General features: G+C 56.5%; 1 protein-coding gene across 5 annotated transcripts in view; it reads left to right on the forward strand.

The window, feature by feature from the left end:
* Positions 1-25,402, forward strand: part of KAZN (kazrin, periplakin interacting protein) — a 774,836-nt gene that overhangs the window by 710,393 nt on the left and 39,041 nt on the right. For all 5 annotated transcript variants that reach the window (XM_070404122.1, XM_070404125.1, XM_070404123.1 and 2 more), the window contains 2 exons: positions 19,965-20,101; positions 21,739-21,909. In XM_070404122.1, coding sequence (XP_070260223.1) covers positions 19,965-20,101; positions 21,739-21,909 — 308 coding nt within the window. The remainder of the gene's footprint in view (positions 1-19,964; positions 20,102-21,738; positions 21,910-25,402) is intronic.

Consider the following 25,402-nt stretch of genomic DNA (forward strand, 5'->3'; position numbering starts at 1 on the left):
TTCCCCCAGGTGTGTTTTACGTAAAACGTACCTGCCCGCGGCGCCAGCCCATTGCATAGAGGCGGGTTTTCACCCGCTGCGTCCAAGGGCCAACCTCGGTGCCCCCACCTGGTGCGCCCAGGAGCCACCTCTTCCATGTCCCAGGTGCTGGCTTCTGCCCTGGCTGGCGGCGTCGACCCTGCCGGGGAAGAAGGAAGCGAGGCCACCTTCCCACTCCCCTCCTTCCTGCACCTTTAGGGGGCATTGCCTCTGAGGCTCCTGTGTTCTGGGCTCTGAGGAGGGTGCAGGGCGTCCAGACATGGCCCCTGTGAGCCGTGTGGTCCTGAGCTAACCCCTCAGCCAAGCTGAGCCTCAGTTTCCCCATGTGCACCGTCAGAGTGATCTCCCAAGGCTGTCATAAGCATCACAGGAAGGTCCCGTATTTCACCGATTCTAACATGCACGCCTTTTGCACCTTAGCAGGTCTGAAGCCAGGGTGTACCCTCCCCCGGGCGATGCATCCGACTTTAATTGGCAGTGTTTGGCCCTCCTCAGTGGCCCCTGAAACATCCATGCATCTTGTACCCGCCAGCTTCCTAGCTCTGAGGGCATGCCCGGGGTGTGTGTGTGGGGGCGGGGGGGGGGGGGGGGGGGGGCGGCGGGGGGGCGGGTGCAGTGTGCAGATAGTCATGTGGGATGGAAGTAATGCAGACTCCAGAGCGCCCCCCCCCCCCCCCCCCCCGGCGTGGTCCTCATCTCAGCTCTGCCACCTTCCAGCTGGTACAGTCTTGGACAGGTGACTGTGACCTCTCAACACTTCACCTTCCTCACCTGTGAAATGAGTGCAGTCATCGCACCAACCAGCGGGAGGGGCTGTGGAGATCAGCGGGAATAACACAGTGTGTCTGGCACTGAACACGCACTTGTCGGGGACGTGAGCCAGGTGCTCACCCACCCGGTGTTCGTTCGTGTTGTAAATGGTGATCATTCTTCTGAGCTCACTCCTTTGAGAGCAAGGCCCCTCATCCCAGAGCACGGGAGGGCCTCGGGCACAAAGACTGCCTGTGCATTTCATAGGGGCACTTCAGTGATTTAAAGTAAGCATTGGTTTCGTTTGGGAAAAATACTCTTTTTAGGTTTTGCCTTTGTGGGTTGCTGGGGGCGCATTCCTGCTCCCAGGGGCCCAGTCTGCATGATCCCCAACAGCAGCCTGTGTCTGCGGTGTGGTCTTGGGGGCAGGTGCCCTCTGTCTGTGCCAACCCTGCTCCACGTCCCCCGGGCTCCCAATGAGCAGAGTCTTGCCCAGCCCACCCCGTTTCCTTCAGAGTTTAAACTTGAACCTGAAGAGGATCGGTGTTTGCACGAGGGCAGCCCGAGAGGAGTGGCCCGCTGTCTTGTCCCCTCTGCAGCGGGACAGACATCCCGGCGGGCCTTGGGCACTCACGCTTTTCATTCCCTGTGCCCCCCCTCACGCTGGGCTCCCGGGCAGGTTTGGGAGGCAGGTGTGGGGTGGCCGGAGGATGGAGGTCTGAACCTTGAGCCTGGCCCAAGAGCTGTGCTCAGAGACAAGTTCCACGGCCGCAAGGCGTGGGGTGCGACTGGGCTCTGCCAGCCCCACCGAGGCCAGCCTAGGGGTCCCAGTGAACTCTTCGTGGATAAAAACCCAAAGCCAGACACTTCAGAGCTGACAGAACACCATTCGGCATCCTGTTTCAGAAGGAGCAGCATCCCTGAGGCCTCGAGTGAGACTGGAGGGAGGGGTTGGCCCAGGCTTCCCGCCCAGGACGGATTTGGGCTGGGTCTTTGCTGAGCTGAGGGACTGGGGTTGGGGGGGCCTCTCTTCCCTGTGGAGGGGGGTGACCTAGCAGGTGCCTGGCACATGTAGCTGCTTGCTAAGTACTGGCTGGATTGGACTGGACGTGAGCAAGAAAAGTCTGGGCTGGGCAGGGCCTGACCGCAGCGGGTCAGACTGTGTACAGGGTGACACACCCCGCCTATACCCCACCCGACCTCTGGTCATATTTCATCCCGTTCACAGGGCTGACTGCCCAGGGGTCAGCCAAATCGGGTGGGTTGGCTAAAGAGTGAGGGCAGTGAGGATCGTTCACTTATTCAGTCCACAGATGTGTATAAAGCACCTACTATGTGCCAGGCGTTGTTCTAGGCACTGAGGATACAGCAACTAATAAAAGAGATGAAAGCCCCTGCCCTCACAGGGCTGACATCCCACTTGGGCTGTGGAATAGAAAGTAAGCAAGATGAATAAGTAAAATATACTAGTGTGTTGGTGCTAGTAGGTGCTAAGGAGGAAAAGCAGGGAAGAGGGGTAGGAAGTGCCAGGGATTGCAGTTCGAGAACCTTCTGGGGGAGGAATGGTGTCACTGATCACAATAGCTACATTTGCTCCCTGCCTTCTAGAGGCCACGCCCCTGTGAGGAACCCAACAAACACCCCCATAGCCTTCGGTAGCAGCCCTGAGGGTTACTCTGGGAGGCAGGTGGGCCTGGAGCCCAGCCCTTGCTGTCCATGCTTGAGCTCAGGTGCGCTCCTTGAGGTCACTGCACATACAGACTCTACCAGCTTCTCCAGCTGTAAAGTAGAAGCTGCCTGTAGCAACTACAGTGGGGGCGGGGAGGGGCACCTGAGGATTAAATGAGTTCAGAGTGCCCACAACCCGTTGCACAAGCCCATGCATGGTCACTACTTTTTATTAGTATAATTATCCCCATTTTCTGTGGAGAAAACAGTCACTAGTGAGCTGCAGAGTCAGGATTCGAACCCAGAGCTGTCACTCCAAACCCAGCAGGTTAGCCATCCTACGAGGCCTAGACTTTATGGTTCCACAAACGAGATGAGCACATCGAGGCACAAAGCAGTTGGCCAGGAGGTGGGGAAGGTGCGCTCTGAGGCCAGGGCTGGCGGGCTTGGCTGCTGCCTGGGCTGCCTGTGTCTGGACTCGCAGGGAGGAGGAGGGAGGTCCTGGCTGGACTTGGGCCGGGCCGGGCCGGTACCTGCCGGCCGCCTGCAGGACAGATGTTTAAGACGCCCTGCAAAGTGGATGACTCCAGATGGGAGGACACTGGGAACAGCGTGCACTCCTCACTTCCCCACATCGCCGCTTGCCAGCAGATCCGATCGCCACCCACCCCCTGTAAAGTCCTTGGCTTTGGTTTGCATAAGGAGTGTCCCCGGTGGTTTATCAGCTCAGAGCATCTCCAGGGTGCAGGGCTTGGGCCCCCCGGCAGCTCAGGATGGAGCTCAGAGCTCCGTGCAAAGGCGGCCCCTGTGAGCAGGACCAGCCGGCCGGGAGCCTTCCTGCCGAGTTCTGGAGCAGAGGGGCCTCCCTCCCTCCTTCCCATGTTAATAAAATAGCTGTTTTGTCCAGGAGGCTTAATGAGGATCTGGCAGCTTTGTTTGTCTTCAGCTGTGGCCTGCAGAAGCGGATAGCGGCTTTCCCTGGGGGCTCGGCCCTGGCTCATTACCGTAAGTCCAGCAACAGCACCAAACCTCCCCATCCAGACTTCACCGACTCAGAGCCTGGGACCCTGGGACCCGGTTGTGACTCTGGGCCCCGGCTGCCAGCGTCACGAAGGAGCGGGCTCTCTTTCCCAAGCCGATGAGCGGTGCTGCCCGAGGGGAGGCCGAGGGGTGCAAAGCGAGGCAGGTCTCAGACAAGCCCGAGGGGAGGCCGGGGCTCTCAGGAGCTGTGTGCGCAAAGGCGAGTCATTGAAGCCCTCCAGGCCTTACTTTGCCCATCCATAAGATGGGAAACTGGTACTCACCGCATTGTGTGCAAATGAGCAAGACACCTGGGGTGAGGAGCCTTAATGCCCCACTGTTTGCACAGCACTCACAGTTTGCAGAGCAGTTCACGGAGCTCATTGTAGGTGAGTCTTTAGATCATGGCCAGTCTTTGCAGGACTGAGGGACCAGAGGCTATGGGACCCGTCCAGGTGTCAGAGCCTCTAGCCCTGGAATCTGGCTCCAAATCTAAGGCTCTTAATTCCTTGCCCCACCGCACCTCCCAAGTTCAGGGTCTATCTGAGTCACTGCCCGATATTTTGAGAGTCAGCCCCGTGGTCCAGGAGCCCTGGGCAGGGACAGGGACAGGGACAGGGACCAGGAGGCAGCGTTGCAGTGGTGCTGGTGGTTGGGGACATGGAGAGACAACGCTGAGTCCCACTCCCTCCTGGTCCTGTCCCCAAGGCCTCGCCTCCTCACTCAGTGTTTGCTTGGGCTGTTACTAGCTCAGTTCCTGTTATTCCTCCCAGACAATCGGCCAGGAAATTCTTCACTTTGGTTTCCTTAAGAGGTCAGATGCTTTTCTCCTTGCAGAAGTAAATAAACCCTGTGAGCTGAGTTGGCAGTTTTTCAGGGCAGCCGGCAGGCCCCCCGCCCTACAGCCTAGCCAGCCTCGCCCGGGGACCCACGTGCACCGGGGAACTCGAGCAACCTCCAGCCCTTCCTCCGCCAGGTCGCAGACGGGGGCACGTTTATTTTATTTCATTTCCTTTTTTTCAGAGAGGAAGGGAGAGGGAGAGAGAGAAGAACATCAATGATGAGAGAGAATCATTGATCAGCTGCCTCCTGCACACCCCACATTGGGATTCGAGCCCACAACCCAGGCATGTGCCCTGACTGGGAATCAAACCATGACCTCCTGGTTCATAGGTCCATGCTCAACCACTGAGACACGCCTGCCAGGCAGGGACAGTTTTAAACCAGAGCCAGGGCTGGAGCCCGGGATGATGTGGGGAAGAGACCGTGCCTGTTGGCATTCGCACCAGCTGCTTCTCCCTCCCATCCCCGGAATCCAGATGGAAATGAGTGAGGGGGGGCCCCATGATGCTGCGCTCCGTGGGGTCCCAGAGGCCATCTCGGCTCTGGGCACACTGAGCCCCAGGAAGGAAATGACGGGCACCTGGGGGCAGGGAGAGCCAAAGCCACAACTCCTGGGCACCGCTCGGGTGGCACCTCCTGCTCCGCTGGGATGCCTCAGACCTCACACACAGCCCTGATGAGCCGAGCGCCTTTGTCAAGCTGCAGCAGCTTAGAGGAGACGGGCTGCTCTGGACGCTCCTGCGGGGAGGCAGCTGTCAGCCGCGCAGCAGAGGAGGGGAGAGAAAAGACTACAGAGGAGCCGATGTATAAAGCCCCAGAGCCTGGAGCACATGGCAGAGGCATAACGTGCCCTCTGCTGGGCTCGGCGGCATTTTTAGCGGAACATTTCAGTTCCATACAGAGGTCAGTAGAGTAACGAGTCCCTTGTACCCAGTGCCGACCCCAACTTTGTCACCCCAACACTCTGTCCCACCTTCACCCACTCCCTCCCCCCAGATCATCGTGATGCCAATCTCTGAGACAGCGTGTCATCTGTAAATACGTTCGTATGTCCCTAGCAAAGAGAAGGGCTCCGTAAAAAACACAAAACTGCTGAACTGTTGCCACACCCGAAATGAGTTAGATGTGCCTCACGATTCAGGTTTCAGGCGGACCCTAAGTTCACGTTTTAGACTCCGTTGGACTCAGAATTCAAACGAGACCCACGCAGTGTGATGAGTTCAAACGTCTTTTCATCGAAAGGCTCCTCTTCACTTTTTCTGTTATCGTTACTCTTGTGGATGATTCGTGGAAGGAGCCATGCTGCTTGTCGGGCGTGTTTCCCACGATCTGAAATTTGCTAATTGCATCCTCGTGGTGTCATTCAACGTGTCTCTCTCTCCTTTGAATTTCTGCTCAGCTGGTAGTTCACCTGCAGGCTTGACCATTTATTCCACTTATTTCTGCAAGAGCCCTTCCAAGGAGATGGTGGCTCTCCACCCCGCCCCCACCCCCACACCCACCCCCCCATCCGAGACATGGGCCGTCTGGTTGTCTCTTTTGTGATGTTGGCTGCCCCAAGGTGCTGTGCTGAGTCCCACCTGTCAGCATAGGGGGCAGAATGGTGGCTCCCTCGTGTGTGGCTCCCTCCTGTGTGGCTCCCTCTTCTTGTCGAAGCTGGAGTCCTCCTCTGCGGAGACTGTTGGGTTACCCACAGTCCAGTTCCTACGGGGAAGGCGGGATAAAGGCACCGTGTTTTTTCCATTAGTTACCAGTTGTCTGAATAATGAGTTAGGTCCTCCGCTTCCATCGCCCAGTTAGATCCTTGAGTGAGATCAGCAGGAAGTGGTTTAAGTAATCCATTTGTAAAGGGCTCAAGCACTTAGAAAACTCAGATAACCAAAATGATGCGTCCACTGAGAAAGCCAACGGTGTTGAGCACGTGTCGTAGGGATTAGCCCGTTCTCGAGCCGTGCCCACCCCCGGCTCAGCATTTGGAGAGAGAGGCGGTTCCCTCCCGCTTTGCCGGTAAGACTGAGCCCCATGGAGCCAGTTCGTGGAAGACCCGGATGCTCTGCACCAAGGCAAGTCCAGCAGCAAGGGCTGTGTGCTCATGTCACGTCTAGAATCCAGGCCTCCCGACGGACAGGACAGGCTGGATGCCTGCTCTGCCCCCTTGCTTACCGCGTGCCCGAAGGGCAGCCTCAGGAGGCGGCTGGTTGCATTTTTGCCCGACTGTCTGGACTTTGGGAAAGGCCCAGTCCTGTCTTTCCCAGAGGCCTTTCGGGGATCTGTCCATCTGCCCTCCCAGGGCAGAGCTCATGACCTGTCTGGCCACCTTGCTCCTCCCAGTGCTTATCCCGGGGGCCTTTATCGGGTCTCCTCACTGCCTATGTTATTATCAAGTCGTAGGTATCTTGTCTCCGTGCTAGCACGGTGCCAGGCTTAAAGTAGGCAATAAAGTCTGCCTGAATGAATGAATGAGTGAGTGAGTGAAAATAATAATAATAATGAGCAAAATAAATAGACATGACTCTCATCGTTTGTATTTAGACCTTCTTGCTGATCTGGCAGTAAATTCCTCCAAAGCAAAAATTCTCTGTCTTCTGTGAGGCTGACACGGGCACACAGAGTTCCAGGTGAACAAATAGAGGCACAGAGAAGTTAAGAGACTCGCCTAAAGTCACACAGCCAGCAAGTAGCGGAGCTGGGACTTGAGCGACGTGGCCGGCTCCAGCCTCCTGCTGGTAGAGAAAGAGGGTCCTGTGCTAAGAGCCTCCCAGTTAGAAAATGTGTCACTGGTGGTAGAAAATGTGTTCAAAATAGACCCAGTTACACCAAGTCGCTGGCAGGGCTGGGGAGCTGGAGGACAGCTGACACCTCGCCTCTGGGTGGACGGGACCAGCCACACTTGGAGACATAAGCCATCACCTCACCAGCTGATTGCTCTATGGCTAAACCTGGGTTCCTCAGGCCCAGTGCAGGGCACAGCTCAGGAGCCGGGACAGAGCGAGGCACACAGAAGTAGGCCCTCTTTACACCTCTGGGCCTTCCTGCAGCGGTCCCTCTGCCCAGCCCACGGCTCAGGGTGGTCGCTGAGCAACCCTGCCAGAGCTCTCCGCTGCTTCTCCCAACTCCCAGGTTAGCCACGCTCAGGCGATGCAGAGCTGAGTGCGGTTCCCCAAACATACCGGTTCCGCACGCACCCCAGCTCTGTGAACGCCACCCCCTCTCCTGCGATGACCCCCAGGCTCCACTGGCCAAGCCTGGCAGCTCAGATCCTCCCTCGTGGAGACCTCTTCTATACCCTGTACTCGCCTCCACTGTGGCCCCTTTGAAATGCTTCTACAAATACTTATAGAGCATCTTCTGTGTGCCAGACCATGGTCTCAGTGCTGTGTGCCTAGCAGGAAACAAAAATAGCAAAATCCCCACCTGGCCAGACAGTAACCAAGTAAATGCAGAAGATACATAATGTCGGGTGGAAAGGAGCCTTAGAAACAAAGTATGGAGGGAAAGTAGTCAGTGCTGGGAGGTCAGGTACCAGCAGTCTCAGAGATGAGGAGACACAGGAAAGGCCTCTCCAGAAAGGTGACAGTGAATCGAGCCCTGAAGGAGGCAGGGGAATGAGCCATGTGCTGGGGTGGAGTAGGGCATTCCAGGCAGAGTGGATGGTTTGTGCAAAGGCCCTGGGGCACTTCAGGAAGTACTTACATTGCTGTTCAGAAATCCCTTGCTTGCCCAGCAGTCTGTTTCCTCTGCTACTGTGTCTCACAGCCCAACACAGCAGCACATCTTGGGAAACACGGGAAGGATACTCCTGTGAGCCGACTGCTGAGAGCCCCGGGGAACGGGAGCTCATTCCTGGGGAGGGTTTTGTCTCGGGAAAACACTGGCTCAGAGTCACAGGCTGCACAGGAAGTAGGATTCACTCTTGAGTCCAGGAAAAGGGCTGAAAGCACGCCCTGGGTCCTTCTGGGTAAGTCCCAAGTCCTTCAGGCTACCTCTACCCAGATGCCCCAGAGTCAGCCACACCCGGGGGGTTCTGGGGGGAGAGGATTGACCTAAATTTGCCCTGTCAGGGGTCTGTGATTTGAATCCAGACCAGTCTCTGATTCATTTGTGAGCAAGCGACTAACTTTCTGAGCCTCAGTTTCCACATCTGTAAAGTGGGTCTGTAGGTTCTCACCGCGCCCGCCTTGCAGGCTCCTAGGAAGGACTGGGGTGGTGGTTTGTAAAACAGCGCTCCGTGGCCGAGGTGAGATTGGTTTATTGCTGCTGCTGTGGGTTTCGTACAATCCCAGCACTTGTCTCGATGTCAGTCGGTCTCCAGGCCAAGTCTCCGATCATTCAGCTGAGCTCTGCTGGATTAACTTTTAAAGGCAGGGTCCTCCCAGCATGCTGGGACAGAGACCCAGAAATTCAGCTCTGGTTCTTTGGGGGGGAGGGGGCCCTTGCTGGCTCCCAGGGAGCTCCGGGGCATTGGTCCCTGTCAGGAAAGCTGTTCTCCCGGGAAAAGTCTTGACATGTGTCCCTTACTCAGAGGGAAGCCACTGACAATTCTGCAGGGACAGTTGGGCAGTCAGTTTGTGACCAGCCCTTCCCATCCGCCCCCCCCCCCCCCCCCCCCCCCCCCGTCAGATTCCCGCCCCTTAGCATTAGCATTTCCTGGCTGTGGTTACATTGTTTTTCTTGGGTCATAAGAAATAAGCCTCTGAAGGTTCTTTTCTATGGTGGGTCCTTGGCTGTGTGATTTAACCTCTCTGTCAATCCGTTTCCCATCTGTAAAATGGGAGCGATCATTGTTAATAATAATAGCACCTTCTTTATGCAAATTAAAAAATGTTTTGGGGGAAAATAATAGTACCTTCTTCGTAGGGTGTCTATAAGGATTAATAATATAGTACTTAGAATACTGCTGGTACACAATAAGCATTATATGCCTGTTCATATATTTTTACGTTTATATGCAGTGGATGGGCTGTGATGTCTGGGGAGTGGGTGGCAGTCCCTTGCTACAGTCCTACATTCTGCTCTTCAGCTCCAAAAAGTCAGATTTCTCATGACAAACTCACATGAGTGAAACTCACGAGAGACGGATGTATAGCCCATAGTGCCAGTTAATCACGTGTCAGGGAGAATGTGGCTTCCCGATGCTCTGTGTGCATAGAGCTCACTCCTGCCCTCCCGAGAAAACCAGGCTCCTCTGCACAAGGGCCCGCGCCCCCACACCTGCTGCACCTCCAGCCCTTTCACGTTGGCTCCATCAAGATAAAAACCTAGTCTGTCGCCGTAACCGGTTTGGCTCAGTGGATAGAGCGTCGGCCTGCGGACTGAAAGGTCCCAGGTTCAATTCCGGTCAAGGGCATGTACCTTGGTTGCGGGCACTTTCCCAGTAGGAGGTGTGCAGGAGGCAGCTGATCGATGTTTCTCTCTCATTGATGTTTCTAACTCTCTATCCCTCTCCCTCTCCCTTCCTCTCTGTAAAAAAATCAATAAATTATATTTAAAAAACAAAACAAAAAACCTGTCTGTCTTGTTGGCCCAGACTCTCAGCAGCTGCTCAGTGCCCAGCGCATAGTCAGCCTGCAGTTGAGTTAACCATAAGGCCTAATAGCAAAATCCTCTCATCTCGTTCGTGACCCACCAGATGATGTTTTAAAGCAACTTTTACAGATACTGTGATCTCATTGGCTTTGCATAATTGAATGTAAACTTCATATTCTAGGGGAGACCCCAGTACCACCCCTGTAAACCATTCCCATAAGCCTGCCTCTGGGCTGTGATGAATGGAGCTGAAACCAGCTGCTCCGAAGAGTAGTGAGTTCTCCATCCGTGGAGGCATGCAAATTTGTACATACACTACCCCACTTGATTTCCAAGGACCCCATGGGGTCTTTGAGATCCTCCCCTCTCGCCCCACTGCCTTTCCCCCATCTGCAAACTCCCTTTACCCTTTCTTTTTCCTGGCAACCCTTTGAGCTTTTTCCCCAATAATACAACTCAAAGCCTACGTGTGTGCGTCTGCTCACACATATAATTTCACAGTCCAGGAGTTTATCAGTCCTGCATGCATATTTAGTTAGTGACAGGCTTGGCTAATCTTTCATCTAATTACACTCATTCACATTTAAATATACAATCACCAATACATCTGGGCATGGTGGTCTAAATATTGTATAGAGCTCTTAATTACAGTGCGCTTCCAGGCTTGCCAGCTGAAGGGATGGTGTCAGGTAGCTCAGGGCCTGGTCCTGGTGGCAGCGAGAACCTGCCATTTGCCAGGGATGGCGGTGGCCGGGGTCTCTCGTGTTTGGCAGCACTGCCGAAGCATGGGATCGTGGGATTCGCTGCAGGTCACAACTCCAGGGTGTGGCAAAGCTGGGTGAGAGCCCACACCGTCAGCTCCAGGGCTGCACCTTGAGGGTCTGAGGCCGTCTCCTGAGCCGACCCGGGAAGCGCCTGATGAGCCACAGTCGCCGCCTGCGTCCCCCCTGGAACAGCCAGCCCTGCTGGGCCTCCGATGGAGACCAGGCCCCGCACCCCTGGGTGCTCGGGGCAGCTTCCTGAGGGTTCCAAGGGTCTGTGGACCATCTTGAGGGCATGGCACCAAGACCCAGAGAGGACGTGTGAGTCCCCCAGGCCTGCACCCTGGTGTCCTGCCTCCCTGGCTACCACCCACTGCCTTCCCAACTCCTCCTCTTCCTCTGGGGCCAAGCCAGCGGCATCGTCGTGCCTGAGAATGACCTCACGCACCAACGCGAGCCTTTAAAAATAGTCCTTATTGTGTGGGGCGTGGGCTGTGGCCGATGCTTCTTTTCCAGAAATCTCCGTCCCTCCCCGCCCCAGTCTGGGGAATGTCAGTGGCCTGGGCCCATCCCCTGCCACTGTTTGTCGTGGTGATTCGGAGGAAGGAGGACTTTTCCTGGACTCGCCCTCAGAGGCTGGAAAACAAACACACACACACCCCCCTCCCGCCGGCCATCTCATTTCCCTTGGCAGGAAGTGGACCCGGCTCCCTGGGCGGCCACTTGGGGCTTCCAGGTGAGCTCTGAGGGGTCCAGAGCTGAGTGATGGGCCACAGTGACAGCAGCCCCACCCCCATCGGGACCATAAACAGCTGCAAAGGCCCCCCCCCCCCCCCCCCCCCCGCGGCCCCTGCGGCTCCTCTTACACTGTATCTTCAGGTGTCTGCTCCCCTCCTGGGCCCTCACTCGTCCATCTGAGGTTTTTCCCTGGGAAGCTGCTGGGCATCGATGCTGGAAGCAGAGCCTCTCCAGATGGTTGGTAAAGGCATTCATTCACCCCTCCTGCCATCACCCCTGCCCAGGCCCCAAGACGCCCTTGGCACCCAGTGGTCTTGTGGCCTCTGCTCAGACTCTCCCAACAGGGTGCCCATTTCCTCTCCAGACTGCCCAGTCCCCCCTGAGAGGACTGACGGTGAGTCAGTCGCTTAGAAGGTAACCCTCGGCAGGCAGGCATCGCCAGGAGCAGTTGAGAGCTTTGGCGCTCATTTCACGCTCGCCACAGTAGAACGGAGTAGAAACTGTTACCCCCGCTTTACACAGGAGGGAAAGGGCACAGAGAGGCTAAGGGACTTCCCCAAGGTCACACCGCCGGTGAAAGGTGGGGCCGGGCTTTGAACCCAGGTCTCTGTCTGCAGAGCCTGGTCCCCCAATCATGTCTGAGCCCAGATCTCTCCTCTGTTCCCTCTTCTGTGGACACCCGCTCGCTCCGGTCAGCGGTCTAGCACCCATGCGAGGCCCACAGACATGGTTGGACGGTAAGATTAATGGCCAATGTTGAAAAATAAAAAGACATTTAAGACATAAAAATTAAAATAATTTAGCATTTGGGTTGTTGGAGGACTAGTCAGGGACTCACTTGGAGACACATTAAGTTGGAGATGCTGTTAGATGCCTAGCGGAGCCTGGCTCTGAGGTGAAGTTCAGGGGCGAAGGCCAGGCTGGAGACGGCCAGCTGGGAGGCGTCAGCATGTGGCTGGATTTAAAGCTAGGAGGCTGGCTCTGGCTGGTGTGGCTCAGTTGGTTGGGCATTGTCCTGTGCACTGAAAGGTGGTGGGTTCGATTCCCAGTCAGGACACATGCCATGTGTGTGGGCTCAATCCCCAGTGGGGAGCATTCAGGAGGCAACCAATCAAGTGTTTCTTGCTCTCCCTCTCTCTAAGAATCAATTTTAAAACATCTTTAAAAAAAATAAAAGCTAGGAGGCAGGAAAGAAGGACTGAGGCTGCTAATGCTTAGAGGTCAGACGTGAGCAGAGGGCAGCAAAGAGATGAGGACAGAACCGCAGGAGACGGAGAAAAAAACAGACGAGAGGGTCCGGGAGGGCAAGAGAAGGTGTCACCTGTGCGGATGGAACGCGACAGACGAGGGCTGCAGGGTCACAGCCCAGAGGTTTTCAGTGACCTGGAGCCCGTGATGGAGAAATCCGAACAGTGCCAGGGAGGATGGGAGGAGAGAGATGGAGGCACAAGGGCACACAATCCTCAGATGCATTTTTGCTCCAAAAAGAAGAAAAATGGAATGGGAGCTGGAGAGGGAACTGGGGTAGAATGGCGGTTTTCTGTTGAAGATGCGAGAGAGAATTGCTTGTTTGTGTGACCCTGGGACACACCCAGCGGAGGCTTTAGTCATTCATGTTCGAGTCGGTCGTTCAGTATTTACTAGATGCTGAATAGATAGTAGTGAAAAAGGCAGGCCAGGCCCTGCCCCCTAAAAGCTTGTGTTGCTGGTCAGGTATGAACTTAAAAACATGTAAGTAAACCCAGTGGTCCTTCACATGCCTTTAACCCAGTTGAGAAAGATCATCTGCTCTCTCACCGTTAGGCATGCAGGTTGGAGTTTGCTTACCACGACGTGAATGCACCGGTTTTTCACCGGCTGAGAGAATTGCTTCTCGCTTTTGGTGAAATGGAGTTGCCCTTGGTTCCATGGAGTGCAATGGTGTTTAGCACAGCATTGACCAGGCAAGACTCTCAAACGTACCAGTTCTGATCGGTCTGAGGCAGAGCTGGCCCCCTTGCCGTGGCAGACGTCTCCAATCAACCCAGATTCCTCTAGGGCAGTGGTTCTCAACCTTCCTAATGCCGCGACCCTTTAATACAGTTCCTCACGTTGTGGTGACCCCCAACCATAAAATTATTTTCGTTGCTACTTCATAACTGTAATTTTGCTACTGTTATGAATCGTCATGTAAATATCTGATATGCAGGATGTATTTTCATTGTTACAAATTGAACATAATTAAAGCATAGTGGTTAATCACAAAAACAATATGTAATTATATATGTGTTTTCCGATGGTCTTAGGCGACCCCTGTGAAAGGGTCGTTTGACCCCCAAAGGGGTCTCGACCCACATGTTGAGAACCGCTGCTCTAGTGCTTAGTGGATTAGTCATGTCTGCATGGCCACAGGATTGAAACACGAGAACCTGTGTTCCTGGTGTCTGTCTTCCCTACCCTAGCCAGGAGGTTAGAAAGGTCAGGCTGCCTAGCTTTCTAGGCTGCACTCGGAGAGAGCAGCTGTGGGGATTCTGGAAAGATCAGGGGCTTGAATGTCAAAGTCCTGGCATCGAGTGCCAGTTCCGCCACTCGCTGGCCATGTGAGCGGTCAACCCACTTTCCCAGATGGTGAGAAGAAAAGGGGTTTCCATTCGTGAGGAGCAGAGCCACCCCAGGTCAGACCTGTGACCACCCAGGCTCTGTGGGTACAGTTTTCTCAGCTGCCCCTGGCTGCTGCCACTTGTCCAAGTGCGTGGTAGGCTTCTCTCTCACCCGAGTGCCACCTGATGGGGCAAGAGCCTGCTTATTAACCCTTTGCACTCCGAACCATTCTGGACATTGGCTACCAGCTACTCGACGCTACTTTGCGACGGAAACGTGCATTTACAGACCCTCGTATTATTTAGTATAATTTTGGAACCAAGTAACGTATTATAATGATATTGGACTTACATGAATTGGGTGACATCGAGGAATGTATATTTGCAAAAAAAACAATATTTTATTGTTTATAATTTTGTACAGTATGATAAGTTTTGTGACACTCCCCAATATGCATTGCAGGCTGATTAGTTGCATGTTTGACAGTAATAAGTGGTTTGACGCCTGCCACCAGGTGTTTTCCTGTTAGAACACACAATGCAGTCCCGTTTTCTTTGTCCCACATCGGGAATATGTAGTTTATTGTTTAATCCGACACGAAACCCGCTGACATTTCTTGTATATATCTTAGTAATTTTACGATATTTTGATTTAATTTCTTGTGCCATTTTAAGATAAAACTTCAGGGAAACATGCATGTCTCAAAAAGTTGCGTTGAAATAACTCAATTCCCCGTAATCACTAATAAACTGCAGTGTCCCCTGAGAGGGGACATCTGAGTGATATGCTAGAATTCCGATGTCCCCGGAGAGGGGACAGCGGAGTGCAAAGGGTTAATCTTTGTAAAGTAGGTTGAACCCTAACCTGTTCTTAACTCACCTTGCCCAGCTTTCAAACAGAAAAGCAACAACAACAAACTGATAGAGGCCCATCCTGGGCATCCTAAGTCTGTGGGCGTTGAACATGCCTCCCTGGGCTGTGCCTTCCTTCTCCCTGCCCTGGGCCTCTCCTCCCATTCCAGCCAGTCGGGTCTGTTGAGTCAACCTGTATATTCTGAGGCCTCCTGGGGCCTGAGGTCAGGCCTGGGAGCCTGGGGAGTGGGGAGATGGGAAGAAACGATAATATGGAATGACCGCCTGCTGCATTGAGGTGCTGGGTGATGTCACAGGGAGCCTTGGCCGCTGGGGAACTTGCTGAGAGGAGTCCCGTGCAGTGTCTCAGGCCCTCCAGCTGGTGATGGGCAGAGATTGGACTGGAGTCCAGGGCCCTGTGTGTCTGAACATGTGTCTCTCTGAACTTCCCTCCTCCCCAAGTGCTCAAGGTCTGCCCCTACTAGTTCATTCGAGTTGTGCAAGTCTGTTCTGTATCAAGCAGAAATGGCTATGCAGTCAGTCCCCATTTTACAGATGAGGAAACTGAGGCTTTGATAGGCAGACTCCAAAACCAGTGCTTTTAAAGCCAGCTGTGTTGGCCTAAGGTTCAGGAGACCTGTGCTGACTGACTCTATGTGTGATACTAGATATTCTCTTTCTCTCTCTTGGCCTCAGTTTCCCCGTCTGTAAAGAGAAGTTGAGCCGTAAGACCATTTTGGTGAGTTTTTATTCCGAGTCGTTTGCCAAGCCTTTCTGGCTCCCACCTTCCCACCCCTCCTTTCCCAGAATCTGTAGATGCTGAAGGCTTAACTGGACAGGAATGTTGACTGGAAGAGAAAGGGGAGCCCCCTGCTGGCAGATGCTAGGATTGTCATACTCAGACCAAGGCCTACCCCTCCCCACCTCTGAGTCTAGGTTTGTCTGGGATCCAAAAGCTGGGAATGTTTACAAGGGCTCTTAGCTTTGGACCATCCTGGACCAGCCTGCGGTCTTCTGAGGCCAGACTAATGGAGATCTGACCTGACCATGTGGAATGAGGCTGTGTCTGGGGCTGGCTGAGGATCCTGTAAGCAAGAGGGGGTGACTCCACACACACACACACACACACACACACACACACACACACCTCCCTCCTTCCAGCAGCCACCGAGCAGCCATAGGGTGTGCACGAGAAGGCCAACCCGCCTTCATGGATCCCTCGGGAAGCCCCTGGGACGGTGTGGCCTCTGCAGGAACAGTGTCTTGTGGCAGGTGTGACGGTGTGAGTTCGGGGCCATCCGCTGGCTGTGCTTTCATGGAGTCAATGGAGGAGTGAAAGGAGCTCAAGGTCAGAGTCCAGGATGCAAGTCCAGGTCCACTGCTTGAGCCATGTGGGTCTTGATGACTCTGCGCCTCAGTTTCCTCCTCCGTCAGGCAGGTGCAGCCCCACCCCCAGCACCAGCTCCGAGGAGCAGGTGAGGCTGACCGGGCTGTGCGGAGGTGGTTGGGGGTTGGCAGCAGGTGTTGGAGGCAGCAGGGTAGCAGGCTGGGTGGGTCCTGGGGCCAGGTGGGCTGTCGCTCACCACTTGGCCGGGTTCCTTAATCTCCATGGATACCACTTCCTTGTCTGTCACGTGGAATGAATTAATAAGGTGGTTATGAGAATTCGGCGACAAAAATCCGTAAGAGGCTTGAAAAGTGTCAGGCACATGGGGACCGCCTTAATGGCTAGGTAGCTGAGGCTTGGGAGTAAGTGACAGCTCAGGGACTCAGAGGCAGGACAGAACCAGCACCCCCGACCCCAGGCTGATGCTCATCCCCCCCTACCCGCCATCGACATCTTGGGGGCGTGGTCATCAGAGTGGAGTGTCCTAGGACCTCAGAAGCCAAAGGAAGTTCTCAGAGTCAAGCACATTCACGCTGAGGGGAAACGGGCTGAGAGAGGGGAAGGTGAGAACCTGGTCCCCACTCCCCAGCGAGGTTCTCACCGCAGGCACTGCCCCGGGGGGCAAGGAGAAACCCCTCTGCTCTAAAAGCACCCTGCAAAGCCCCTCTTTCCAGGCCCCCGAAGCTCTGAGTTTACCTGTTCCGTTCTCCTCGCGTATGGGCTGTGGCCTCCTTGCCTGGGCCTTGGAGGGAGGGTCTGCTTTGCCCGAGGGGAGAGGGTCAGTGCAGAGACCTCCCTGCTCTCTCCGGTCCCCACCCGCCAAGAGGGGCGTTTGCAGAAGGTATGTGCACTGGTGCCGCTCCACGCTGCCCCACATCTGGGCGACTCTGCTGCGGCAAGGCCCCCTCAGAAGCCTGCGAAAAGTGACATCCCCAAGAAGTACCATCGACGTGGGGCTACAGCTGGGCCCTGATCACACCCCTCATCTCATGCGTGCATCCGGCCTCCTCCCAGTTAGAAGAATAGGCCCTCCGCACACGCCCTCCCTCCCACCTCAGAGTCCCCACACGCCCAGGAGCCAGGCTAGCCTCCTACGTGACCCCGCAGGGCCCGCCAGGCGTGACATCACCCGTCACCATGGCAGTGGTTCCACTGGCCTGGCTGCTGGAATGGGGCACGCCTGGGCGAAGCCGATGGCTGGGAAGGCGAGCAGAGGCCAGTCATGCCTCACAGACCTCAGCAAGTGTGAGGAATGTTTGGAGAACATCAAAAACGGTTTGAAAGGAGAAATAAAAGCATCCCTGTGACGAAGGAAGGAAGGAGGCATGTGGTGCTGATGGCCGTGTGCATGTCGCTGTGTGGTGCTCATGGCCGTGTGCATGTCACTGTGTGGTGCTCATGGCCGTGTGCATGTCGCTGTGTGGTGCTCATGGCCGTGTGCATGTCACTGTGTGGTGCTCATGGCCGTGTGCATGTCGCTGTGTGGTGCTCATGGCCGTGTGCATGTCGCTGTGTGGTGCTCATGGCTGTGCATGTCGCTGTGTGGTGCTCATGGCCGTGTGCATGTCGCTGTGTGGTGCTCATGGCTGTGCATGTCGCTGTGTGGTGCTCATGGCCGTGTGCATGTCGCTGTGTGGTGCTCATGGCCGTGTGCATGTCGCTGAAGTCATTTCTTGGGGGGTTCCCTGCCAAACCTTGTTTCTTAAGTAGTTACAATAGCAGCGCCCTCTGTAGCGACACCCCACGTGATGGAGGCGACAGTAACGTCATTCCAGCTCCGTGGGGACCACACCCACTTCCCCACCCCTCCCCCACCCCGGTGCAGGGTCCCTGTGCTCCCAGGCCCTGCTCCTCTGCGTGCAGTTTCTCGAGCAGGTGGTGGACACGTGGCTTCTGACAGGCAGGCGGGGGCACCGCGCCTTCTTTGTTCCCACCATGGTTCCAGAGGCGCCTTATCGGAGTTGGCAGGTGGTCTTCCCTTGGCATTCGTGCCCAGAGACCCAGCGCTCGTGTTTCTCGTCCTCAGCCTGGCAGGCTGCAGCCCAGCAGTGGGCAGAGCCCAGAGCGGAGAGCCTGTGGGACGGAACCTCAGCGGAGCCCTTGGTGGGAGGAGTGCTGGCACTTCCCACGCCTGCCTTGTGGCAGGAATGCCCTGGGCTGCATGTAACGGGAAATCCCATAGACAGGGCGTTTCTTTTTCTCCTGTTCTAATGAATTCTGGCCTGGGTAAAGCACCAGCAGTCCAGGCTCCTTCTGTAGGTCTGTCTGTCTGCCCCCCGGTTTCAGCCTGTGTCTCCATCCTGGTGCTCGAACACACATCCGTGCTCCCAGCAGGAAGGCAATGGGAGGGAGACGCTGTGACCTTTTCTGTAAAGAGCGCAGTGGATCGCCCAGTAGACGGCTGTGTGCATCTCTGTTGCCAGAACTGGGACACGTGCCCCTCCAGCTGCAAGGGAGCTTGGGAAGCTGTGTTGTAACTGGGCACAAGCAAACACAGGGTTCTCTTGGGAAGAAGGAGGGTAGACAGAGACTCGGGTCACCCATGCGCATAGGGGCCTGTCTCCTCGATCAGATCTACCACCACCCAAAAGATGGGGACTCTTTCTTGCTCAGCCCTGTCCCCTCCAGGCATGGAGCCTGGCACCCAGAAGGTGCTTAACAGATAGTGGGGGGGAAAAGGGGGCGGCTCCCGCTCTCGTCTGACGGGGGAGCTACTAATCTGAAGGCAGAGGCCTGGCCCTTGCTCTCAGGGAGCCCCCAGTCATAGCCGCCGCCCCCTACGGAGGCCACCAGCGCAGACGTGTGCTCGTGTCAGCCCTCTTTGATGGCGGAACAGCCATCGGCACGCAGCTCCTGCAGCGCGTGCACAGTGCGCGGGGGTGGCGCAGTGGGCGGTCCATGGAGGCCGCAGCGTCACGCCCTCCACAGCCACTTGGCAAAAGGGAAGGCAGCCCAGCGGGGCTGTGAGGGGGAGATCCCCTCCCGAAGCTCCAGTCCCGAGAGGAAGTCTGGTTCCCACCCAGGTGAGGCGGAGGGAGGTACATCAGAGCCCAGGGGGGTTCGTTTCCATCCAGAGGGCAGAGGGGTGACCGCCACGGGAGCCCATGAGACCTGCTTGGCAGCCGCTTCTCTCCACTGGCACAGAGAGCCCACCCACGGCTCCCGGGAAACCACGGCGGTCACTTCTCGTGGGTCAGTGGCCTCCCTCGGAGCCACCCCCTGGCGCTTCCCTCTGGTTCTCACACCCCACCGGCCCCAGGCTCCCCAGGCCTCCGGCTCCATCACATTGGGGACCAGCCAGTTCAGAGCAGGGATAGATGGGTCATCAAAAACGTGCCGCCCTCGTTGGATCAATAAAACTGAGAGGTGACAGTAGGGACTCTAGCAACCGACAGGCCTGGGTTCGAATCCTGAGAGTGCCACGGAGTGACCTGGGAGCTTGGGGGAGAAGCTGCATGTCTCTGGACCCTGTTTCCTCACCTGTTAAAAAGGCGATTGATGCCCTAGCTGGTTTTGCTCAGTGGATAGCGCCTCGGCCTGTGGACTGAAGGGTCCCGGGTTCAATTCTGGTCAAGATCACGTGCCCAGGTGGCGGGCTTGATCCCCAGTAGGGGGCAGCTAATCAATGATTCTCTCTCATCATTGATGTTTCTCCCTCTCCCTCTCCCTTGCTCTCTGAAATCAAAAAAATATATATTTAAAAATTGGGGGTGGGGGGGTGTCGAAATAGGGTCCCTCCTCAGTGTTCGGGGCCGGCAGACAACCAGGATCCCAGGACTAACTCGCTCTTCTGTCCCCCAGCCATGAAAGCCGACCGGAAGCGCCTGAAGGGCGAGAAGACGGACCTGGTGAGCCAGATGCAGCAGCTGTACGCCACGCTGGAGAGTCGCGAGGAGCAGCTGCGGGACTTCATCCGGAACTATGAGCAGCACCGCAAGGTCAGGCCCCTCCACTCCCCGGACACCAGCTCTCCCCACACCCGGCTCGGGGGTGGCCTCTCCCATCTCCCTTGGGAGAGACTCTGCTCATGTCACCTGTGGGGAGGCCTCCCACGTGTCTCGCCCGGCCCGGGCACTGAGCTGAAACAGGCACAGCTGCTAGCTGAGGGCTCTGTGGCGTCGGGGCAAACACACATCAACAGGATGGCCCAGGCGGTGACAGTGGGGGCTCCGGAGACAGGCTGGCCCAGGTTCAGATCCTGGCTCCCCGTGTGTGTCCCTGGGCATCTCAGGAACGGGGTGCAGACTTGTGGAGCTGTGTGAGGACCGTCTGCGTTGGTGAGCACAGGAAGCGCTCAGTGAGTGTTAGCTCTGCGTCTAATTCATGACACCATAACGAGTGTGTGAACAGAGAGCCGGGAGCACCAGTGAGGAGGCAGGGACTTCTGCAGGCAGGGAGACCGTCTCGGAAGGCGTCACAGAGGAAGTGGCTGTGAGCTGGGCTCTGTGGGATGAGTAGAAGTTTATGGTCGGCTAGCCGAGGAACTTGGTTCACCAATTGTGGGCGACAGGGTTGTTAGACGAGGCAGGGTGGCCGCCTCTCCGTGGTCCCGGGCCACATGGAGACCTAGGGGTTAGCTCCTGACGTGGAGAACGGGAAGGCCGTGGCCAGGCGGCTGGGCAGGGCCCCCTGTGGGGACCGTCCTCTGGGGAAGGACACCTGCCGCCCTGAACCTGGGCTCTTGGCATCAGAGGTCGGGCCCCAATTCGGCTGCGTGTTCCTTGCCTGCTAACTTGGCTCCGGACACAGCGGAGCTCCTACGAGGGGCCCAGCCCGGAGCAGGGCCAGGTGCCTGGCCGGGAACTGTGCAGAGGGTCCAGCCTGTGTCATCGGGGGCTGTGACCCTGTGGGGGGGGGGTGGCAGGGCCCCTAGCAGCCACGGGGACTGGGCTGCAGGCGTCTCCTTCTCTGTCACATACATGTTACCAAACAACAAAACAAAGCCTCAGACCCACGACTGACCCTAACGTTTGTCGGACTCTGTTTAAATGTTTCCCTCACATGAACTCAATCTTTATAACAATTCTTTGAAACAAATAGTATTAGCCCCTTCCCCCCATTTTTCAGAAATATTTTATTATTGATTCCAGAGAGGAAGGGAGAAGGAGAGATAGAAACCTCAGCGATGAGAGAGAATCATCCATTGGCTGCCTCCTGCACGTCCCACACAGGGGATCGAGCCTGCCACCTGGGCAGGTGCCCTGACCGGGAATCGAACCGTGGCTTCCTGGTTCCTAAGTCGACACTCAGCCACTGAGCCATGCTGGCTGGGTCCCCCACCCCCCACCCCCATTTTAAATACAGAGAAAGCGAGACTGGGTGAAGTCAAACAACTTCCCCGAGACAAACATTTGCTCAGTGAGTCATTGAAAAATGTTTCCTGAGCCTCTGCCAAGGGTTTGTGTCTGTTCCCATCTCCCCGTAGTTTGTGGCATGGCTGGGACTCGAACCCAGGGCTTTCCCACTGCAGAGCCTTCTGTGGTCGGGGGTCAGGGCCCCTCAGGGTATGTCTGGGCCATGAGGAGGCCCTGCACTCCCCATGTGACACCCTGCTCCACCCCCCGACCCCCCGCAGGAGAGCGAGGATGCCGTCAAAGCTCTGGCCAAGGAGAAGGACCTGCTGGAGCGGGAGAAGTGGGAGCTCCGGCGCCAAGCCAAGGAGGCCACGGACCACGCCACGGCGCTGCGCTCCCAGCTGGACCTCAAGGACAACCGGATGAAGGAGCTGGAGGCTGAGCTGGCCATGGTGAGCCCCTCCCCTCCCTGCCCTGCCTTCACACACGCAGGGCGCAGGGCGGTGGGACTTGTGCTGGGAGACAGGGTGCAGAGAAGCCTGGAGTGAAGGAGTGGAGTCAGGCAAAGCAGGACCCAGGAGGGGGCGTGGCTGGGGGTGGGGTCTGTGATGATTGGCATCTTCTTCCCACATCAACCCCTGAGCCTGGGGCAGTCTCTCACCCACCTGCCTGGGGCATGGGGTGCTGGGAGACCATCCACTCTTCCGCACTCCCCAGGCTACTGCAAAAATAAAAGCCCATTTTTTTAAAAATAGATTTGTTTAGGAAAACATTTGGGAGGAAATACACAAAAAAAATTAACAATGGTTACCTCTGGGTACTAGGATTACAAGTGCGTTTTATTTTCCTGTGTGTGTGTGTGTGTGTGTGTGTGCACGCGTGCGCACACCTGTTATTTTCATCTACAGTGAGAATGTCTTATTGGGTTGTCAAGGGGAAAAGTGTTACTTTTTTCTAATCCAAAACAAGCCTTCAAAATACACCCAAAAACTGTTTACTGCGGTGACCCACAGCCCAAACGTGGGAGCAGAGAGCCACGGTGTGTCTGGGCCTGGCTGAAACACCGAGGCCCAGAGCCCTGGAGTTTGCTCCGCCTGCTCCTGTGTGGCCTTGGGCCGCTCACTGCACTTCTCTGGGCTTCAGTGCCCTTTATCTGGAACTGGGTGTGGCTGAGGGTCTTCATCCCACCCTGTCTGCCCCACCAAGTGGCACGGAAACGCTTGGGAGCCCTGAGAGGTGGGGAGGGCTGCAGAGCATGGATGCGTGCTGACAGTGTGGTTACAGCCCTGGGTTCCGGGTTCGAGTCCAGCCCCCGTCACTTTCTAGCTGTGTGACCTTATGCAGGACCCGTCACCTCTCTGAGCCTCGGTTTCATCCGTTCTAAATAGGGTAATGGCCTGTGTCTCCCCGGGCTCTTGGGAGGATGTCAATGAAATAACGCCAGGGAAGTGCTTAGTCTGGTGCCCGCACATGGTGATGGATGATATGAGACGAAGGTTTTCTACGGTCACTTCCTTCTGGACCACCCTGGTCAGGATCCATGGGTCCCTCTTGGAACCAGCTCAGCCCCTACCTACCTGCCACCTACCTCCTGGGTCTCCTTGTCCGATACTGACCCCTAGTGGTAAGGACTGCCCAGGCCCGGAGGAAGCTGCTGCTGTCGGTCCCCTTTGGGGTGGAGGTGGGCTCAGCGGTGCTGGTGCCTCTGCCGCCCGCCTGTTCTCCCAGGTCTGCCCAGTGGCCTGGGGACAGACAGACATGTCTTCCTTGCCTGGGCGCACTGGCCTCAAGCATCCTGGGGAATTCCGGGGTCTTTCAGGGTTGCGAGCCAGAGCGCCTCTGCTCCCCCAGTCCCCGTGCCCAGACCACTCCACGTGTTTCCCTCCAGCCAACAAAACTCAGGTCCGCGCCTCCTCCTTCTGGCAGGCATCAGACCCCTCTGTTAAGTGTGAAGAGTTAGAGTGAATGTCTGCCGCTCAGGGCGGTGGCTTTGTTATAACAAGAAAGAGGGCTCAAACGCAGAGGGAAGGGGCTTTCCTAAGAGCCCTGACCGCCCCTGTGTTGTTGGGGTGTCCACCGCCATCTGCAGGATTCACCACCTGGAGGCCTCCGGGGCTGCCTGCGCCAGGCGGTGCGGTCCAGCTCCCCTCCTGCACTGCTGGCCGGGCGAGACCAGAGGGGAGGTACCGTCCTGCAGGTACCCCTTTACGTCCTTGGGTTAAAACTGCCGGAAGCAGCTCTGGCTTGTGTAAGCGCACAGGCACACATTGGAGGAAATCAGGAGCTCATGGGCCCAGTGTGCGTGCAGGTTTTTAGTTTTTTATTGATTTCAGAGAGGACCGAAGAGGGAGAGAGACAGAAACAAACATCCATGATGAGAGAATCATTGATCAGCTGCCTCCTGCAGGGCCCCCCACTGGGAACTAAGCCTGCAACCCGGGCACATGCCCGAACCTGGAATCAAACTATGACCTCCCTGTTCACAGGGATGCTCAGCCACTGGGCCATGCCAGCCGGGCACGCATGCAGGTTTTAGTAAGCCTTCACGCTCACCTGCAGCTCCCGTCTCCGTTGTAGCTGTGCCCGAGGGTTAAAGTTGTGGGCGGGCAGTTTGGGAGAGGATCCTGTGCTGCATCCTCAGGACCAGCCTAGAGGGACACCCTGCCCCCCGCTCCACCCCCACCCCCCACTCCCGGTTGTCAGGAAGCAGTGATGTTGAGTTGCCTGCTGAGTTAGAAGGGGCCATTCCAAGTCCCCGGCAGGTCAGGCTCCGCCTGGGAGAAGAAAGCCAGTTGCGCCTGGAGAGCAGCCCTGCCCGGGCCTCTCTCTGCGATGCCGTAACGGGCCGGGCCGCTTGTTTCAGGGGCAGCTGGGCTTCCCTCGCTTCCCGGGTGTGGGGCTGGGAATGCTGCGATAGGGCAAGTGGGGGCGGGGGGGGGGGGGGGGGGGGCGGGTGTTAACTGCACAGATGGCAGACCCGCCCGGGTGCTCATTGCTCCCCCTGAGTCCACCTTCAGGGCAGCCAGGATGGATTGGGCGGGAGGAAGGGAGCGGGCATCCCCCCAGGAGCAGCTGCCAGGACGGAGAATCTGGACGCACATACGCGTGGCGGGGAAAGCAGGTGTGGTGCTGACTGAGGTGCGGGGTTCGGGAGACGGGGGTCTGTGAAGCGGGGCTGCTGCAAGCACACGGCAGCTCTGAGCCACGCCGGCCTCGCTCGCTCCTGCGGCAGAGGGATTGCCCCTGGTCCCGGTCTGCGTCACTTATGCTGGTTTTCCTGTCCCCGCGGAGGGTGGGCACCTGGGAACCCACAAGGGGCTCGCAGTCAGACACCCAGGCTTGGAGCCCAGCTTGGATGCTGTGCCTGCTGTGCATCTTGGAGAAGTCACTGAACCTCTCTGAGCTTCTAGTTTCTCCCCAGTCAAGCACAGATAATGGCACACTCCCTACTTGAGACCCAGGCTGTCACACTGAGCACACGAAGGTTCCCTGAACAAGGGAGGAGATGATTACCTGGCTCAGGGGTGGGGCTGACACCCTCAACTTGACCTCCCTCTGCCATATAGGTTTATATTCCCCAGGGGCTGGTGGTGGAAGGGAAGTGATTTCACCGACTCCTGGGGTGTCTGAGCTGGAGAGAACCCTAAAGATCGCTTGGTCCAGGCTTTCCATTATACAGATGTGGAAACGGAGGCTCAGAGAGGGCGGTGACTTATCTAAAATAACAGCTGGTTCGCATGATGAGGCTCTATCAGGCTTGAGGCCAAGGACTGTCTGTTTATGGGCTGGAACTTCTGCTCTGCCAGAAGAAGCCTGAGGCCTTAGGGAAGGTATGGGAAGTTCTGGAGCAGGAGAGAGGAGGTAAAGTCTTTCATTTCATCTGCGTTCATGTCAGGGGCGAAGCCAGCACTCACAGTGGCTCTGCCATCTGTAACGACCCCCTGG

Source organism: Myotis yumanensis, unplaced genomic scaffold (assembly GCF_028538775.1).
Source record: "Myotis yumanensis isolate MYYU_CA2020_CCGP unplaced genomic scaffold, mMyoYum1.0.hap1 SCAF_2, whole genome shotgun sequence".
Classification (NCBI taxonomy): domain Eukaryota; kingdom Metazoa; phylum Chordata; class Mammalia; order Chiroptera; family Vespertilionidae; genus Myotis; species Myotis yumanensis.